Here is a 19,274-nt window from a genome sequence, read left to right as displayed (position 1 = left end):
CTTACCGCCATCGTTCAACCAATCATTTCTAAGAGAGCACCGCCCTCTCGAGCTGCGCAGTGTTATCGATCTTGCGCACTGGCGAGCCCACACGTGCACATGCGCAGTCGGATTTTATTGGAGGAAGCGGGTTTGTTTTGATTTTGAGGGCTAAACAACGTCCACATGCAAGGCTACGTTGACTGCCACTGTCACATCTCTGCGGGGGATTTTGACAAGGTATTAGCGCTCGTTTAAGGACTGGAAATTCATATTTTACCTTTAGCAAACTTAATTTAACCTTTCCACGTTTTTTCCCCAGGATGTAGAAGAGGTGATCGAAAATTCAAAAAAGGTGAGATCTTCGTGAGAAAAAGCTGAAAGTTAGTCAGATATTTGTTGTTTTAAAGATCATTTCTGGTTGTTATTACTCTTGTCCAGGCTGGCTTGTTGGCGCTATTAGCTGTGGCCGAGCATTCAAGGGAATTTGAGAAGATTATAGAGTTGTCACAGAGGTACCCAGCACTGTTTAAATGATGATGTATCTGTACTGTGTAGGCCGTGGTTTTGTAATTTCCTGCTGTACTTTTCTCCAGGTATCCAGGTTTCATTTTCCCCTGCTTAGGAGTTCACCCTGTTCAAGAAGTGTCCCCCGAGCAGCAGAGAGGTGCTTGCCTTCAGGTAGGATTGCTGCAGTTTAAAGGCTTGTTCCACCCATGCTGTTAACATAAGCTGGTGTCACAACCACCTCCTGAAAACAGAAACCTTCATGGATTTGAGAATTTATAGTGCATCATATCATAGAAATGACACTAGTGAAGGTTACAAATCACCTTCTTATGGCCTCTGAGAGTGGACCCAGTGCTTGTGCTTGTCCTGGTACTCAGTGCGGCATTCAGTACCGCTGATCGAAACATTTTACTTCAGAGATAAGAATACAGCTTTGGCTATTAAATGAAATACACTGCCCTAGTTTGAATTGTATCTGTTTGTTCATGTAAACAGGGAGTCTTTACATGCAAACGTTAGTCATGGAGTTCCACAGGGTTCTGTGCTGGGACCAATACTTTTTACATTGTACATGCTTCGCTTTGGTAGCTATATAAGAAAACACTGCATGCATTTTCATTATTTTGTATCTATGAAGTCAGATGACACAAATTAATTAGTTAAACTACAGGAATGTCTTCAAGACATAAAGACCTGGATGAGCTCTAATATCCTGCTTCTAAATTCAGATAAAACTGAGGTTATTATATATATTCAGCTGTAAAAATCAGAGAAACATGGGGTCTAACCAAATACCTAGTATGGATAGAATTGCTTTGGCCTCCAGTAGCACTATGAGGAATCTTGAAGTGCCTTACAAATATGTAAGATTGTTTCCTTTTATCTGTGTAGTGTCTAAAAGTAGGAGCATCCTGTCTCAGAGTGATGCTGAAAAAATAGTTCATGGTTTTATTACTGCAAGGGTGAACTATTGTAAATTATTATCAGGTTGTTCTTGAACTTCCCTGAAAAGCCTTCAGTTGATACAAAACACTGCAGCAAGAGTACTAATGGGGGATGATAAAGACAGCTCATATTTCTTTGTTCACCAGAAGGCCACAAACACAACAGCCAGTTGATCCGAGCAGTCATGTAGAGCGTAAACAAGTATTGTTGTATTGTGGCTTTATGAAAATAAAATATCCATCTAGCCACCCATCGTCATCTGCTTATCAAATTGAGGGTCACGATGTGCTGGACTGTATTCCAGCTATTTTAGGGAGAAGATGCGGTACACTCTGACAGGTCACCAGTGTGTCTCATTATTAGTGCTTCAGTTTGATCTTAAAAAAATCAATCGTGGTACTCAGCAGTGGAAAAAAACAGCAGCGCTTCTTTCCTGAAATAGTGGGGATGATTCATTCTTTCTGCAATTTTGCAGTGACTAATAGGCTCATTAAAGTCTCGTACCACTAAGAACCGCAGATTGTAAGGACGACTGTTGTACAAGAATGGATAGACAGTTAATTTGTCTGTGTTTCTCTTCCTCCACCACAGCTGTAGTTTTCTCAGAAAACAGTAAAAACATTGTCATTTTTACTGCTTGTACATTTAAAAAAATTGATGAATTATTTCTGGTTTATACAGTAAGATTTGGGAGTGTGTTCCTGTCTGTTTTGCAGGATCTGGATGCTGCTTTGCCTATCATAGAGAAATACAAAGACCAACTTGTTGCCATTGGGGAGGTAAAGATTGAGCATCTTTGATTCAACTTCTTTGGTTTTCTTTATTAACTACAATGTTATTACAGCTTGTTTACTGTCGTAGGTTGGTTTGGATTTTACACCCCGATATGTCAGAAGTGACACAGATAAGGAGAATCAAAGGCTGGTCCTGATTCGTCAAGCACAGATAGCCAAGGAGCTGGACCTCCCTCTGTAAGTCTTGACTTCAAGACACCACCATGAGATATTTAGTATTAAAGCTATTCTCTGAAATTCATTTGCTACATTTATTAGCATCTTTTAAGCAAAGACTAATTAAGAGCTTTCCTAGGAGGTGTAGCAATATATACAATACAAATATTAATGTTTTTGGGTTGTTGTTGTTTTTAATAGAAGAAGAGTCTTTCAGGCACTCCCTTATTCAGAAGAGGTCTGCACAGTAGATAGCTTTGCATATTTGATTTGGTAGATATTAATGCCAGATTCCCTTCACAACACAACCCTAAAGGGATCTGTGTCTTCTCCTGGTATCAAACCAGGGACGATCCATACATTCGGAAAATGTGTAAACTGCAATTAAAGTGTAAAAACCTAAATAAGACAGAGAGGAACTCCATAAGAAAACAAAAATTTACATTTGCAGAAATGAAAGGTTTATGAGACAAGGACCACCACAGTATATTACAGAATCCTTCTATAATACATTTGTTCATTTGTTTTTTTAATTTTTGCCTTTAGAAATGTTCATTCAAGGTCTGCAGGAAGACCCACCATCCAGCTCCTGAAGGAGCAAGGTGAACACCTAAGTTTATTCTGTCTGTTTGCATGTGAGTGAACAGTTTTCTTGAGTGTTTGAGAAATAAACTGCAGTCCCTTTGTATTGCCACTAGGTGTCAAAAAAGTCCTTCTTCATGCTTTTGATGGGAAACCATCTGTTGCTATGGAGGGAGTGAAGGCCGGCTATTTCTTTTCTATCCCTCCATCCATAATAAGGAGTGAGCAGGTACAGCCAAGCATGCAGTCAGCTTATCTGTCATTCGTGTGTAAACAGACCAAACTAGTTTATTTAATTGACACAGGTAACAGTTGTATGTGAGTATTTACACTCCCCACACAGCACTGGCGTGTTGACTTTGTTTTCATTGGTTGACTTTATCACATTGAGCATTAATGATTTATGGTGATCTGTGTGTGTATTTTCCACCAAGAAGCAGAAACTTGTGAAACAGCTGCCGTTAGAGAACATCTGTCTAGAAACTGACTCTCCAGCTCTTGGCCCAGAAAAACAGGTCGAGTATTTAAAAATTTCTTATATTATTCTCTTTGTTTGGGAGCAGTCATTTAATATTTTCTTTATGTATTACAAAGAAAATTGTATAACAAATGTTCTAGTTTCTAGTTTGTTGTAATTAATATAGTTGATAATATGATAACTATAAGAATCAATACAACGATTGTCCCTTGTCCTGACTGCAGGTGAGAAATGAGCCAAAAAACATCTGTGTGTCTGCCGAGTACATCAGTAAGATCAAAGGGGTGTCGCTGGAGAAGGTGATGGAGGTGACGACACAAAACGCTCTCCAACTCTTTCCGAAGCTGAAGGCTGCCATCAGACCTTGACGGAGAGCACAAAGAATATTTTGTCTATCAAGAAATGCCTTGAAGGATTTGCCAAGGAAAAATTATATATATGATGGAAACAAAATGCCCTACGGTGTAAAAAGCAAAACAAAAACGTGAGAAAATAAAGACGAGTTTACAAACTCACATCCAAGTTGTGCTTTTTTTGTGCATTTGACACATCTGAAATTCCCGCCACTGACATCCTGCATGTCAGTTTTATATCCTAGCATAAGCAGAGCAGTAGCAGTTATTTCCTTGATCACTTCTTCAAATTAAAAGGCAATTCATCATTAACTTCATGACAGCTGATGCTACCACACTCTGATGGCAAAGTTCACAGCTGCATGGGGTAGTGTTGCCTTCACGTGCACCTCATAATTTTCTGCATTTTCACTTTTGAGCTGTTAAGTTTTTTTTTTTAAACCACTTATGAAACTAAATTTATTTCTTGTTTTTGTTTTGTTTTTTTACAAAAGAACAAATTGAACTGAGTGGTCAGTTTACACTAGTGGTGCACTAAGATAGTTTAATACCACAAGACTGTAATCAATTCTGCTTTCAGACTAAATAATAGAATTATGTCTGCTGCTTTTGTGTTTGCACATCTTAGATTTAGGAAATCAGTGAATTGATTTGATTTGTTTGAGTTGTGAGATAGTTAGATAAGCTTCAGCTGAGTTGTACTGACGTGCTGTCTGGAGAAACTAGTTCAGGGCTATCTCTAGCAGATTAGACCTCTGTAATGGACTTTTGTCCAGTCTTCCTAAGACAGTGATAAAAAAAGCTTCAACTTATCCAGAACACAGCTGCTAGAGTCTTAAAGACTGAATGTAAGAGCTGAATGTAATCCAGCAAAGCAGTTCTCAGATTACTGCACAGGTTCATTTTGTCTGCCAGAGAATAAATTCTAAAAATATTATTGCTTATTCATAAACTTTTAAATGTTTTTACCCACAGTATATTTTAGATATGCTGAACTCTCTAGATCTCTCAGACTGGCAGATTCTGAGTTACTCTAAAATGAAACTGAATACCTTTTAAATAAAGTTTCTTTACCTTCTATCAAACTTCAAGAAAACATTGTATTGCATCATGATTAAATGATATTTAAAAAAAAAAAAATCCTTTTGTCTATGTTGAAATTAGAGGCATTTCCAGAATTTTTTAAAAAAATGGGGTGTCACGAGGGACCAAGAAGCGCAGAGGCAGATGTGCATTTTGTTCCCCTGTGTTCTGAAATACAATTTCAGGCTCATGTGCATATCATGTGTCCTATTGCCGATTTTTTTTGGTAAAAAGTGGTGTTGGACAAGAATTTCAAGACACTTATTTTGGGAAAGTGGAAAAGGCATTTATACCTTTTCTACTTAAGCAACTTAACTGCTGACAGGTTGTATATCTAAAATATATTTAAAGCATCTAAAGTAAATGTACTCATCATGTGGGATGAAACTTTTCAGAATCATATAACCCAGCATGATGTTATTGTATCATAATTATTGACTTGTTTATATGTATATCCCTTTAATGTCAGGGATACTGCTACTTTTAATTGCTTATCTAATGCTCAGTAGCTCGATTAATAATAAAAGCTACTTTAAGCTACTCCCTTTTCCCCAAGTGGCGCCACAACGGATAGCTCTGCATGTTTGATCTGGCTGTATTTCCGGCTGCATCCTCTTCCTATAGCAACTCCAAAGTGAATTATGTGTATTCGTGTTATTGAACTGGAAGTATTTCACTTGTTAGACGAATGTGTAAACCGCTATGTGATCTACAATCCCCCCACCCCCAACCTTCTAGACACACCCCTGCTTGTAAGCGTGGTTATTAGAGTTAACTAAAACTAAAGTAGTTAACTTAAAAAAAGAAAAAGGAAAGAGTTAACTAAAACTAAACAAAAAAATAAACCTAGACCTGGAAAAAAAAGGTGTCCGCTGGCTAAAATAAAAATAACAAATTGACCTTTAAAAAAAAAGAAAACTAACCGAAACAATTTTGTGAACTTGAAAAACTAGCTAAAATAAAATAAAAATGTCTTTAAATTTTGTGTTTATTAATTTGGTTTTTAAAAAAGAAATAAATTAATAAATATATCTAGTATTACAGTAGTACATTGTCTATTATTTTGCTCTGTTGTACTACTACTACTATTATTGTTGTTGTTGTGAATTGTGGAAATTTCTGAGTAGCCTCTGGTACACCTTTGGGGCAAATATGGATTTACCTTATCTTAATAAATAAATAAATAAATAAATAACCATTTACTTTGAGCGTTGTACTACTTCTCGTGGCCATAGTAACCTTACATCGAACGTGAGAGAGCGCATGTCCAGCACATGGTCTGGCAGAAAGCCTTGACGGATACTTCTCCCCCATGTGTCCTTTTTTTTTTTCTTTCTTGCTTGTTGCTCGTGAACGCCTCACGTGTTCACATCTCGCACCGCCCCATTGGAGGACACGTCAACCGGTCGCGTGCTGACGTGCGAGGGGCGACTGACAGTTTGTCCAGCCAGTACGGGCGTTTGTTGATGGCTGGAGCCCGCGGCTGAAGTTTGCCTCATTGGCCCGTGTTTGTTAAACTTCCTCCGGGGGAGCCTCGGAGAGAATCGGCACGTCCTCCAGCGCGTCGCCCGCCTTTTTCCTTCGTCCCGCTGGAGGTTTTTAAAGGAATTGTGTCGAGTTAAATCAAGGTGAACGTGGCTCATGCTACAGTAGCACAATGCTCGCTGGTGTTCACGCTCACTGAGCGGGGAGGACGTGTGAGGACGTGTGTTGCGAAGCTTTTGTTAGTGGTGAGTGGAAGTTGTTTCTTTGTCCATGCCTTTTGTCTCGGGTTTGTTTTGAAAGCTTCTCTTTGCGTTTGTTTTTTAAATTTTCCTTTCTTATCCAGGCTGTTAGCAACGTCAATATCACACTTTTGCAGTGTTTATTTTGTTGTTTTGCTTAAGCGTGCTATCCGTGGTCTTGTTGTACTCTTCAAGTGTGAAAACATAAACGGATATTCACCCAGAAGAGCAACACCACTTCACACATCTCTGCATGACACCCCAGCACCTGTTTCAAAGACCTTACTCCCCTGCAGGTTTCTAACCGACAGCTGCAGCATGGCAGGCGACACCGTGGTCTGGAGGAGTCTTAAGTGGGTAAAGCAGGCGGCCTGCAGAGCCCCACCAGGCGGCCTAACTGGCACCGGGAACCAGAGGCTGGTAAACTTTCATCACACCACTGGAACGGCAAGGGTGAGCAGTCAGCTGTGATTTGGGTGTTGGGCAGTTGCAGTTGCAGACTAGGATCAAGTTTCACATTGCATGCAGCGCAGATACCTTCTGTTTTTGCTTTTTGTTCACTATGACCTCATCAGCAGCAGAGCAGCAGTAGATAGAGGCTTCTGGAGGCAGGTAGTACAGAAGCAGAAGTGAGAGGGGGTGGTTTGTGAAGCAGGCTGTGAAGGATACAAACAGATTTCCTATAGCCTGATAGGGGTATTTAAAAAAATAAATAAATACATAATAGTAGCCCGCCAAGTGTGCGGCACTGCTTCTGTTATTTATTCGCTGTTGGGAAGTAAAGGCTCATAGTTAAAATTAAAGGATTTGTACTTTGGATATTTAATAATTAATCAATAATAGTCTTTTGGGACTGAAATAACAGCCTCTGAACTGAGCTGGTCAGAAGCTGGATTTGTATACACCTGGTTTTAGTATTTATAACGCCTTACACCAGGGATTCTCTTTTGCACCAAGCTGAAGGATCTGAAGGCAACAGTGTGAACTTATACTGTATTTTTGTAACCTGTTAATTGATACCAAACACTGATGTTGTATCTAATAGCAGTTTGCAGTGTATTTATTATAATACACTTTCATTAGAAACACCTCTGCGTGGGCCCTTTTCTGTAAATGCCAGCCCATCTTCTGTTCCACTTTAATAGGAGTTTCATGCAGAGCTCTGTGCATCAGGAGGAATACAGCTGTAATGTTTATTTTCTACTTTAACAGAACTAATTTGTTAGCAGGTTTTTCTTTAAGGGTTTTATGTGCTGTAGATACTACAAACCTGCGAACCTCACGGGTGGGAACAGCTCACATTACTGCAAAAGTGATGTTTTACACAATATGAGTTATTGTTTCTTTTCTTATTTACTTGATGTAATAACTAACATGTTATCCCACCCTTACTATTGCTTTTTCCACAAATCTGCTGCATAGTTGGCAAAAAACAGCTCAAATAGGGCTTCTTATGTAGAAATGTTTCCTGTATCAAGCTCCACATCTGTGGACCTCGGCTTTTGTTATTTATTTTTGATCTTTATAATTTTGTTAATCCATGTGCCCATTAAACACATAATTCAACAACTTGTAAATTAAGTAGCAGTGCAGCTATTTTAGAAGTAACTTTACATGCAGTGCATCACTGTAACAACATCATATTGTATTGCATTGCACTGAACACTATTAATGATTAGAGATGCCCTGACTGCAGTTTGTTGGCTGGTCCCAGCATCTCTACTCATGATACAGTACTCTCACAATACCTTTACCTCGATAATAATAATAATGTCATGATACAGCAATCCTGCTGAACTGATGAATTTATATATTGCAAGGTGGTCACCTACAACACATCACTGCAGCATCATATCACCATAGTATAATACCACTTAAAAGGGGGAAAAAAGCAGGAATTATGCTTTTATAAACAGCATTGTTGTGCCTGTGTGTATTGTCATTATTATTTAAGAATATTATAATATTTAAATTTAAATTTGTTAGCTTTCTTGCCATTTTTCTGCTGCAAGATTCTTCTCTTCTTCCCTGAAGTTTAGTTATCATCTTTGTTTTAATAAAAATATTGATATTTGGCGCCAGCGTTTCGGTAACATATCACAAGAGAAAGCAAAAAAACATTTTGTCCCGTCCTTACTTAACAGCTGCATAAGTAAATGTTGCTGAATGTCATGTTTTGTTCTTTCAGGAGAACGAGAAAGTCTGCGTCTACAGAGGCACAACATTTCACAGATACTCCACTATGGCTGCTTGCTTCAGTACAAGCTTAACAGGAAGTGCAAATGTGCATCGGAGGACCTGCAGTGCAAGATGTGATAAAGGTCTGAGGTACCACAAAGACTGGTCAAGTCGGCTGTTCTCTGGACATACGAGGCTCTTTAACCAGGACAACACCACAGTGGGGCGGCTGACATCGGAGGATATCGATAAAGCAAGAAGTAACAAGAAAAGGGACTTTAAGCAGCATACGCAAGTGGTATCTACTCTCTCTCTCTTTTTTGTAAATGAGTGTTTTAATGATAAATGCGAGTGTGTGTTTCACAGCTGCAGTGAAGTGTTTACATTTTATTTCCTTTGATTTCAGCTTAGTGAAAAAGCTCGAGAGAAGAAGGTACCCGTCACACGGATAGGAAGGCTGGTAAACTTTGGAGGTAGGTGATTTCTTTACCAGGGTGTTTGTCACAATAAAACCTGAATTAAAAAATGTCTGTAAATCTGAAAACAAAGTGTACCTCTCAGTACACTCATTTGACCCTGAGTTGCTCCACTGGGCAAGAACTGGACAACGCCAGCTTCTGTGGGAATACTGGGCTGCTGCCAGGTGCTGTCAAAGTGTGATCTGCATGAATGTGAAGCAGCAGCAGTGTTGAAAACTAATCACACTCCCCCCAAAAATGTGTTTTAAAATAATCAGTTACAGCTTCTTTAATGGGATTTTTTCTTTAAACTGAGAGAACATCCATAAAAATCGTTAACCAATTTAATGTTGAGCTCCCTTTTATTTTTATATATTAAATGAGAATCTGACCTTTTTAAAAATGATAATCCTGGATGGAGTCTGGGATTTTCATGAGCAACTAACGACTTTTTGCGATAGAAGTTCTGCAAACTAGTTCTGCAATTTGTTTTTGGCAGTGCTGGCACTTCCTCCAAGTCTAACTCAGCGAGACGTCAATATGCACTTGAGTAAAACTCCCTCACAGAGCCTGAACATGCCGTTTATACAGACATCTGTTTTTTTCTAAGTAGAATAGCCACTGTTGCTTGTATTCCTCATACTGTAAAGTGTTTGGGTATCAAAGTTTAATTTTGGATTTAGTGGAAAGAGTCTGACCTCATGACCTTGGTCAGCAGTTTTCAAGAGGTGGGGTGAGATTGTGGGAAGTGCTGACGTGCTCCCTCACAAGACTTAAATTACAGAGTATCAGTAGCAGAAAAAACGTTTCTGGAACATGCCTGAGAATCCAGCTAATAGGAAAACGTGCAATCAACCATCAGCTGCCTTCTCGTAGAAGTATCAAATGTTTCTCTCACTAATTCTTGGCCTCCATTTGCCCCTGAGCCTTCTTTGGTGCTGCTTTAAGAAATTATACCCAAGTCTGGTTACTGATTGTTGTTATCACGTTCTTTTTTTCTATGCAGTAGTTATCATATGCAAGTAGGTTGTTTGTAAGGGCAACACTGCTCTTGCAAGCAGTTACCAACACTGATAATGTTAACTTCATCTTTGCAGCAGTTTATTCAGTGAATTGTTTGTTTTGTTTTTTAAAATTATTCACTTCCTTTTGCAGGTCTGGCAGTTGGACTTGGCATCGGAGCAATCGCAGAAGTGGTCAAGAAGAGTTTAAAACCCAAAGAACAAGGTGACAACAGGAGACTTTTGCTTTACGTGTCTGCTGAGGTTGATCCTCATGTTTGGGCTTTGCTAATGTCAGGAAAGCTATAGCTGCTCCTCTAAACCTGCACAGCTGACCTGTTGTTTAACTGAGACTGTTAAGATAAGCAATCGTGAGTAAACTACACACCTTCCGGTTTATCGTCAGGATGTCCATGGTAGTCCAATTCTGGATACTGGGGTTCAATATTTTCTGGGTGGAAGCAGAAGCTTACGTAAGCACAGAATATCAGCGAATACTTTAATGTTTGGGGAAATGCAGGACACTATTGTAATGTTTTGTTTTAATGTTTTGTTTTGTTGGAAATAAAAATGGAAAGTTTGTGGATTTAAATTGATGTTAAAAAATTGCTAATGTTATGACTAAAAGTTAGAAAGTGATATTGTAGATGCTTCATTGGCTCTAGGTCAGGACTCGAATTTAAGCAGATTAGTGGTATTGATTATGTTGCTTGCTTTGAGCAGCAGGTCACATTTCCTCTGGATGTAACCTTCCACTGAAGCATGTGTTCAGTCGATCCACTCATCAGAATCTTGTTCAAGCAAATCATCTTGCAGACATTTTTCACCTGTCATAAATATAGCTGGGCCTCAGTGAGCTGTACACACAAAGCACGATCAAGCAGATTATCTTAAAGCTTTTAGTCTTTCCTCCACACTCACCTGACCTGAACCCCACTAAACATCTAGGAAGTGGGGACACTTTAAGACAGAGAAAGCAGAATGTTCCTGGATAACATGGATTTGCATATTTAGGAAGAAAAGAAAAATGGTAGCATTTATTGTGGATTGGATTTTTCTAAGACACATGTTCAGTTGCGAGTTGTCTTGGCACATGTTATAAACAGTTTTTGTGTTTTCTAGGTAACAAAAAGGCTATAATGGATTCGAATGCTTTCCTCTCTGAAGCCAATGCTCAAAGAATTGTCCGGACGCTTTGCAAAGTTCGAGGCGCTGCTCTAAAAATTGGACAGATGCTCAGTATTCAAGGTGAGGCACAGACACATACACCTGAATGATGCACCTTAATGGATCTCAGCTGTGTTAATCACTATAAACACAAGCAGGAGTTAATCTTTAGTGATACAGTATTAACTGATCTCACGTGATACAAGGACATGAGGATCTGGACAAACTGCTGAGGCATATTATAAGCAGGAAACCCACATGTGTCAGTGTACAAATAAAGGTTCAACTTCCATCACAGACTAAACAATCCTACTGTCTGCTGCTTCAACCTGTCAACAAGACTCTGTCATGCCTCTGATTTGGACTCGCTGGCTAACAAATGAGATCGCTTCACCAACTTTAAAATGTCATCCCCAAAAATAAACATCGGGCCAGCTGTACACAATACGTGCAATTCCAGTGGAGTTATTGTAGGTGGCAGAGTCTAGCCTGACTGTGGTCTGTTGACTTTAAAAAGCATGTTTACAGCGCAGTCCTGTTTTTCAGCTCTGGCCTGTGCAGTCATGTATGATCCCTGTGATAAAATCATTCAGCTAAGCATTTTTTTAAACATTAATCCTTAGCAACCTTTTAAAAGAAACCACAAGATTGTTCAACAACACTTGTTTTAAAGATTTTTTTTTTTTTTTTTTTTTTTTAAAAGCTTTATTTTCCCTTATCCAAACTGACATGGTAGCCAGGTGTGACACAGTTTCAGCGTTATCATCAACTAACTTCGTTTATCTTAATACTGACCTTGAGGGGGGGGGAAGCTGTTGACAAAACGGTGTCACTTCAAGGTCCGTTTAGTATCTCTTCAGCTTTCAAACGATCCTTATCTGCAAGGAGAGTAGAAGTGAAACCGTTTGTGATTATTAGTTTTCACGTTAAAAATACAGAACAACAACTATTTCCAGTTTTTCAGCTATATGAGGATTTGTTGTTTTTCTTCCCATATGACGGTAAACTTATTTACATTTTGAATATATTATTAGATAATAAAAGAATTTGAAGGGAAACACTTGTCTCTACTACAGTAAAGCTACATTAATGGTTATATTTCTATTTTCTATTTATATATTTTATAGTTTAATTTATGTGAAGGAGATTGATCTTAGTGATGGACCTATAGAGTGTTAAACCTAACTCAGCTATGGCCTGGACCCTGTTTTAGTTCATTCTTATCTCTCCTCTGCACCATTTTCAGCTCTAGTCTAACTCGCTGCATGATACCAGCTAGCCAAATTTAAGCTTTGAGATATTTTTTCATTTAAAAACAAGGATTTAATTAAGACTAAAAGTTTTGCACACTTAAAAAAATGCAGTGCAAATGGATACTTTTTACTACTACTTCATCATTTACCTGCTCCCATTAGGGGTCACCTCACTCTGTCCCTGTCATTCTCTTTTGTGACACTAACTCTCTGCATGTCCCCCTTCACAACATCTATGAATCCTCTTTGTGATCTTCCTCTTTTCTTCCTGCCTGGCAGCTCCATATTCAACATCCTTTATCCAGTATATCCACATCCTTTGTAAACTGTCTCACCCTGAGCATTTTCAATTCATTTTAATCCTAATTTTCAGATCTGCCTCCTTCCTGTCTTTTCAATAACACCTGGATTATTATTTTTTAAACGACATGACTTACCCTATAGGTATCATCATGCGTTTCATTCGCTCTGTACTTTTCTTTTTTGTCTATCAGATGACGCCTTTATCAACCCTCAGCTGGCTAAAATCTTTGAGCGAGTTCGACAGAGTGCAGACTTCATGCCTACTAAGCAGATGATGGTACAGTATAGAGAGCACTGGCAAACTATACAAATAAAGTTACATTTCTCCAGTTAATTTTTTTTCTTTTTCTTTCTACAGAAAGTTATTTACAATGATCTCGGCCCAAACTGGAGGGACAAACTGGAATACTTCGAGGAGAGGCCGTTCGCAGCCGCGTCCATTGGTCAAGTCCATTTAGCAAAGATGAAGGATGGCAGGGAGGTAGCTATGAAAATTCAGGTGAGAGAAGTGTTTGTGCTGAGATAAATGCAGATGTTAAGTGGGTCATAAGTCAGCAAATAGAATAAAATAACTCAATCAAATCTTTTCCTTCAGTACCCTGGAATAGCAAAGAGTATCGAGAGTGACGTGAATAATATCATGACTGCTCTGAGGTTAAGCAACGCGCTGCCTGAAGGTATTTTTCTTATCATTTAGGGATAACAGCTGCTATTGTCTGATCTTTGTAAACCTGCAGCTCGACCGCAATGATACCCCCCCCCCCCCCCCCCCCCATTTGACCTCTTTTTCCAGGTTTGTTTCCTGAGCATCTCATTGAGGTCATGAGCCGAGAGCTGGCGCTGGAATGTGATTATATAAGGGAAGCAAATTGTGCCAGAAAATTTAGGTGAGTTGTTTGCATTTATTCTTACTAAATCGACTGAGCTTGGGTAATGTTTTATTTGTCTTTGCTAGAAGCATGCTTTGCACCAGAGTTTCCATCTAGCTACAGGTAGCCATAATTGCTACTACTCACACAATACTGTTCAGATTTTAGTGAAACACAGTGATCACCTACTTGGTCTTCACTAAAACTGCTCAAGATCACGGTCACATTTGTCATTTTATGGGCAGTCACCTGTGAATTGTGATGGACTGTGAGACAGATAAGCTGCTGCATTATTGACATTCTGGCTTGTGGCTTTTATCTGTATTTTTTTTTTTATATTTTATATTATTTAGCTGTTTATGTATAAATGCGTTGTTAGGTTAGGTTTTAGATTTTGAAGGGTTTAAAAAATATTTCTCATATTGTCTGTGGCTTTTGCGTCAAATTCCCAGAATTCACTTGTTTTCCCGCCTCCTCGGAGACTCTGTTTGTTTCACCATTGGTGCCACTTTTTTTTTGGTATTTTGGGGGATTTTAGCTACTGTACTGTATTTCTTACTACAAAGTATTTTCTCGTGGATGTTTTGAACCCTCTTATTTTGTTTAACAACATACAAACTTAATTTAACCTTTGGTCTCTGCCAGTTTTTCCTGGAAAGTCCTACCAGGCAACAACTTACAATAATAGCTGCTGCATAATGAATGATATACTGTATACACAAAGATTGCTGAAGAACCTACTTTTTTCTCTCCTTAGAGTTCCCATAGTAACACCTTCACAGCGCTTGTTGTGTCATAATGAGTCCTAAAGATATTTTTGATTTGGGTTCATGCCCTTGACATTTGGCAACAAACAGCAACTAGATCATGAACATGCAGTACTGTGCAAAAGCCTTGAGCCCCACCCCTCAATTTATTGAAACATGTTCCAACATAAATGGAAATGCATAAAAATAAAAAATCTAACAAGCTTGAAATTCCATTTTTGTTATGGCCATCATTATTCTTCAATATAGCCTGAACTCTTAGGCAAGCTTCTATATTATGTGTGTATGTGTGTGTCTAGGTGTGCTTTTACTGCATTGGAAGTGTGTTTGGCGTTATCATGCTGAAAAATGAAGCAACTCCCAATCAGATGTTTTTCAGACGTTGTTGCGTGGTGGCTCACATTCAGATAACTTTATTTATCCCACAATGGGCAATTCAGTTTGACAGTCCATGATTGCAACAATAAGACAGAAATAAAAATCAACATCTAACAGTACTTTTCTGAATTTCATCTGGCTGGAATGCAGCACTCCAAGAGGTTTTCAATCCAGTTCTTGTATAACTGTTCATACCCCAGCCTATCCTTAATAATGGTTCCTTGACAGCCACCCTTCTGTTGGGATAGTTTCTGATGACGCATCAGTTCTCCAGATTTTCCACAGACAAAACTTTGAGACCTTCAAAAATCCCGGAGAACTATTGCTCAAGACCAGACAAAAACATTTGGCCCCTTGGAAGCAAAATATAAAGAAATGGGTGGCTCAAGACTTTTGCACTGTGCAGAGCACCTGAAGGGTCAGATAGGGGCTTCTTCTGACTTTGTTGCTTTGTGTTTGGTAGCGAGCTGCTGAAGGATCACCCCTTCTTCTGTGTGCCTGATGTGATAGACGAGCTAAGCAATAAGCAGGTTCTCACCACAACACTGGTGCCTGGTTTCCCGCTGGACAAGGCCACACACCTCCCTCAGGACCTCAGGAATGAGGTATGCTTTTAAGAGCTTCACTCTGCTCTAAACTCCACACCACTTACAGTATATTTAACACCTGTGCTCTGCCAAGATGAGGTACATGCCACCTTTAAAAAACAAAACCCTGAGACATGGCAGCATGTAGCAGAGATAACTATTTAAGTATCAACACCCACTTATAAAAACACCTCATGTCACTTCCAGTTGTCTCTCCTTCTGCCAGATTTGTGAGCAGATCCTTATTTTATGCCTGAGGGAGCTTTTTGAGTTCAGATACATGCAAACCGATCCGAACTGGTCCAACTTCTTCTTTGATCCACAAACTCATAAGGTCAGTTTGCCCGAGTTGTACCAGAGACACGTGTGGATTTGATCTTTCTCCTTTTCACTGACGCACGTTTTCTGTTTTTATGACTTCATGTCAGGTTGCGCTGCTGGATTTTGGAGCTACTCGAGGATTTAACAAGAGTTTTACTGATACCTACATTGAGGTGAGAAGTGTTCTCATTGGCTATTGCCTATTGTGCTACATGAATTTTAAAAGAAAAAGATGCATACACCTGCCTGAGAATTTAGTTTATCTAGTTCTCAAACAGTGATGTGCAAATGTTATGTAATTTCTTTATAATTATTCTTCTAATGTGCCGTGTAATGTTTTTTAAGTGGTCTCGACTTGTAGTTCTCGAGGTTTCTGAAAGTCTTTCAAAGTTTCTTGAACATTGGCTACTCTTTCACCAATTCTCAGTCCAGATAATTCTGGTCACATGAAGTACACTTAGATTATGAATGTAATTACAACATTTTGTTTTGTATTTGGAAAATAGTGTTCATGAAGACTATCAAGAAACTAAACACACATACAAATATGTAAAAAGGATGTGAAAAACTTAGCACACTGCTTTGATTGACAGAATTAAGCAGGCAAGACTGCTAATGAAATGCGCTTGATTGAATGAACATCAGCAAGTGTGAGCACCTCCATAGAGAACAGAGGTTTTTGGAGTTTTCTGGTCTGGAGCATTTAGGCATTTCCCTGTAGAGTCACCCAAAAAACCCCATTAGCTACATCTCACACTCTGCAGACCTCAGTTAACATGTTAAAGTCATTTTGACAGATGAGACTAAAGCACAGGTTCATGTTTGGAGAAAACCAAACACAGCATATCAGCACAAACACCCCATATCAGCTGTGAAACACCATGGTGTAGAGGTGATGATTGGGTTTGTGTTGCAGCTAAATGCAACCGTACAGTGATCCAAAGCACAGCAGCCAGTCTAGAACAGAATGGCTGAAAAAAGAGAAGAATCGAGGTGCTGCAAAAGCCCAATGTCCAGATCTCAAGCTGATTGAAATGCTGTGGTCCCAGAAACTGAACTGAAGCAACACTATAAAGAAGAGTGGGCCAAACTCCTCCACCATGTTGTGAGAGACTCATAAAGCCGTGCAGAAAACGAGTTCTTCAGGTTAATGCCGCTAAAAGTGGTTCTACAAGCTGTTGAATCATGGGACACGACTGCAGTCCTTTTCACGTTATTCTGTTTTTGTCATTTTGCTGTGAGAATATGTTAACCACACAAAATTCATCAACCCGTTGAAAACCTTTCTAGAGGTAAAAATGTTCTTATTTTGAAACCTTAAAGACAGATGAGGTGCTTTATTGTTGTGCAGACAAGAATTTTAGTTGAGAAATATCTTTTCGACATGTGAAAACATCTGGTGCGATTTCTCTCACTCAGATTATAAAAGCGGCTGCAGATCAGGACAGAGAAGGTGTCCTACTGAAATCCAGAGAAATGAAGTTCCTCACAGGATACGAGTCAAAGGTGAGAAACGGACATTGTAAATTTTACTAATGAACCACACCACACTCCTTCAGTTCAACAGTGGCTGAGAGTTTGTGTTTATGATTTGTCTGTTGTTGTATTTTTGAATGTAGCGTGAAAGACATGAAAGGTTCATGCAGTCAAACAGCAAACTTACTGTTTTCAAAGTAAGATAGTAAGAGAGGAACTTCTGAAATGCACCACATTTTTATTGGAAATGTTTTGAAATATTCAGTCACTAGTAGTATTTATCAGGTGCGACCTCTAGTGGCACCCAACAGGAACTACAACAGCACTAATATTTTGTGAACACAGTCTCACTCTCTTGGTTTTTATTATAAGGGAATTGTTATGAGATGATAGTAAAAATTACTTATAGTAGATACTGTGGGAAAAAAAATTTTCTCTTTATTATATGGTGCCTGAAGATCACATTGCTCTCTCGTCTTGCTACAGTTCTTCTGTAGGTTTAGTGTGTTCCAGTGTTGTTCAGTCTGTCTCTTCACATAACTCCACAGTTATTCCCTGAGGCTGAGAGCAGGCCTGTGTGTCTTAAATCAAATTCGCAGCTCTTGTGGTAGAGGAAATATTTTTTATTGAGTCTGGCTTTGTGTTTGGGCTCCATGTTCTCCTGCAAAATAAATATGTGACCAACGATGAATGAAGTGTTAGCTTTAGAAGTGCTGATGGAGGGGATTATTTCAGCTTGTTTCCAGTCTCTGTTGCAAGCTGCTGGGTGCAGCGTCCTATTCAACACAAATAAGACTGATATTGATCTCTTTGTCTAAAAGCAGAGGAGCAGGTTTCTGTGCATGCTCAACATTTACTTGAAAGCCTCTTGATCATTTTTCTTGTCTTCTGCATTAAGGCGATGGAGAACGCCCACGTGGATGCGGTGATGATCCTCGGGGAGGCCTTCAACTCAGAAAAGCCCTTTGACTTTGGAATGCAGAGCACAACCGAGCGCATCCACAACCTCATCCCAGTGATGCTGAAAGAGCGTCTCACGCCACCGCCTGAGGAAACCTACTCCCTCCACAGAAAAATGGGCGGCTCCTTTCTCATTTGCTCGAAACTCCAAGCTAAAATCGCCTGCAAGAACATGTTCCAGGAGGCCTACAGAAACTACTGGAAAGATGGAGACCCCAAGTCCACACATTGAAGACTGCTTTTCCAGAAAGTGTGTTGAAACCAGGAATTTTTGTCATGCTGAACAGTTTTTAATCTGCAAATTTTTGGGCTCATCGGGCCAGAAAGTGTTTTGTTACATGATATACTAATAACTACCTAGATTTGTTGGTTTTTTACTCTTTGTTAAACTAAACTGTTACAGTACATATAAAAAAAAAATGCATATTGGAATAATCTCTACCCATTAGGAATTTCATATCTTTATTTAACATTTAATTGCTTGCTTTGACCTGGACTTCAATCCAGACTAACTCTTGCTATACCGTCCTTAATAATGTCTCTTTTGTATGTATTGTTTGAAAAATTTGTACCTCATAATTATGTGCCTGTATGATCTGAGGGAGTGTACTTCATCTGACCAGGATTGTCAGTTGAAATAAATTGAAACTGATGCTGCAAAAAAACAAACCAAATCTGTTCTAGCGAGCACCGGAGATCTATTGAGTGAAGCAAAATGCAGACAGAAGTAAAGAAAAGGGTGAAAAAAATGAAAATTCATATGAAAAAAATATTTTAATTCACAAGAAAAAAATTCAAGTTTAGAATTTTATAACTGCAGAATGTCTTAGTGACAGATGTGTGTGATGAAAGGAGATTCAAACGTCACACAAAAAAAACCCTGAAATCTAAAACTATTTAGAAATATTCAGATCTCTTGGGTGGTTCTTTGTTAAAGCACATCCTGTTTGCT

General features: G+C 39.0%; 2 protein-coding genes across 3 annotated transcripts; both read left to right on the top strand.

The window, feature by feature from the left end:
* The first annotated feature begins 44 nt into the window (after positions 1-44).
* LOC100696436 (putative deoxyribonuclease TATDN3) lies at positions 45-3,961 on the top strand. Of its 2 annotated transcripts, none has more exons than XM_003442870.5 (10): positions 45-219; positions 302-334; positions 421-494; positions 576-660; positions 2,151-2,213; positions 2,296-2,405; positions 2,931-2,986; positions 3,083-3,195; positions 3,404-3,481; positions 3,669-3,961. In XM_003442870.5, the coding sequence occupies exons 1-10, from the start codon at positions 166-168 to the stop codon at positions 3,810-3,812; spliced, it is 810 nt and encodes a 269-aa protein (XP_003442918.1). In that variant the 5' UTR covers positions 45-165; the 3' UTR covers positions 3,813-3,961. The 2 variants fall into 2 exon arrangements, with proteins under 2 accessions (XP_003442918.1, XP_005477435.1); XM_005477378.4 differs by having other exon boundaries at positions 3,401-3,481.
* Positions 3,962-6,258: 2,297 nt separating this feature from the next.
* coq8ab (coenzyme Q8A, genome duplicate b) lies at positions 6,259-18,986 on the top strand. Its single transcript, XM_003442978.5, has 15 exons — positions 6,259-6,610; positions 6,901-7,057; positions 8,793-9,080; positions 9,189-9,255; positions 10,396-10,467; positions 11,364-11,489; positions 13,156-13,241; positions 13,323-13,463; positions 13,560-13,641; positions 13,758-13,851; positions 15,442-15,583; positions 15,792-15,899; positions 15,994-16,059; positions 17,306-17,392; positions 18,261-18,986. Exons 2-15 carry the CDS (start codon positions 6,923-6,925, stop codon positions 18,552-18,554), a joined length of 1,788 nt encoding a protein of 595 aa, XP_003443026.1. The 5' UTR covers positions 6,259-6,610; positions 6,901-6,922; the 3' UTR covers positions 18,555-18,986.
* Positions 18,987-19,274: the final 288 nt, after the last annotated feature.

The sequence above is a fragment of the Oreochromis niloticus genome, linkage group LG19, assembly GCF_001858045.2.
Source record: "Oreochromis niloticus isolate F11D_XX linkage group LG19, O_niloticus_UMD_NMBU, whole genome shotgun sequence".
In the NCBI taxonomy this organism is placed as follows: Eukaryota; Metazoa; Chordata; class Actinopteri; order Cichliformes; family Cichlidae; genus Oreochromis; species Oreochromis niloticus.
This window is presented reverse-complemented; position numbering and strand designations above follow the sequence as displayed.

Coding starts and splice junctions, on each gene's coding strand:
- LOC100696436 (XM_005477378.4), top strand. CDS start 166: ATGCAAGGCTACGTTGACTGCCACTGTCACATCTCTGCGGGGGATTTT. Junction 495..575: donor ATTATAGAGTTGTCACAGAG/GTACCCAGCACT, acceptor ACTTTTCTCCAG/GTATCCAGGTTTCATTTTCC. Junction 3,196..3,400: donor CCATAATAAGGAGTGAGCAG/GTACAGCCAAGC, acceptor TTTTCCACCAAG/AAGCAGAAACTTGTGAAACA.
- coq8ab (XM_003442978.5), top strand. CDS start 6,923: ATGGCAGGCGACACCGTGGTCTGGAGGAGTCTTAAGTGGGTAAAGCAG. Junction 13,464..13,559: donor AGGTAGCTATGAAAATTCAG/GTGAGAGAAGTG, acceptor CTTTTCCTTCAG/TACCCTGGAATAGCAAAGAG. Junction 13,642..13,757: donor AAGCAACGCGCTGCCTGAAG/GTATTTTTCTTA, acceptor CTCTTTTTCCAG/GTTTGTTTCCTGAGCATCTC.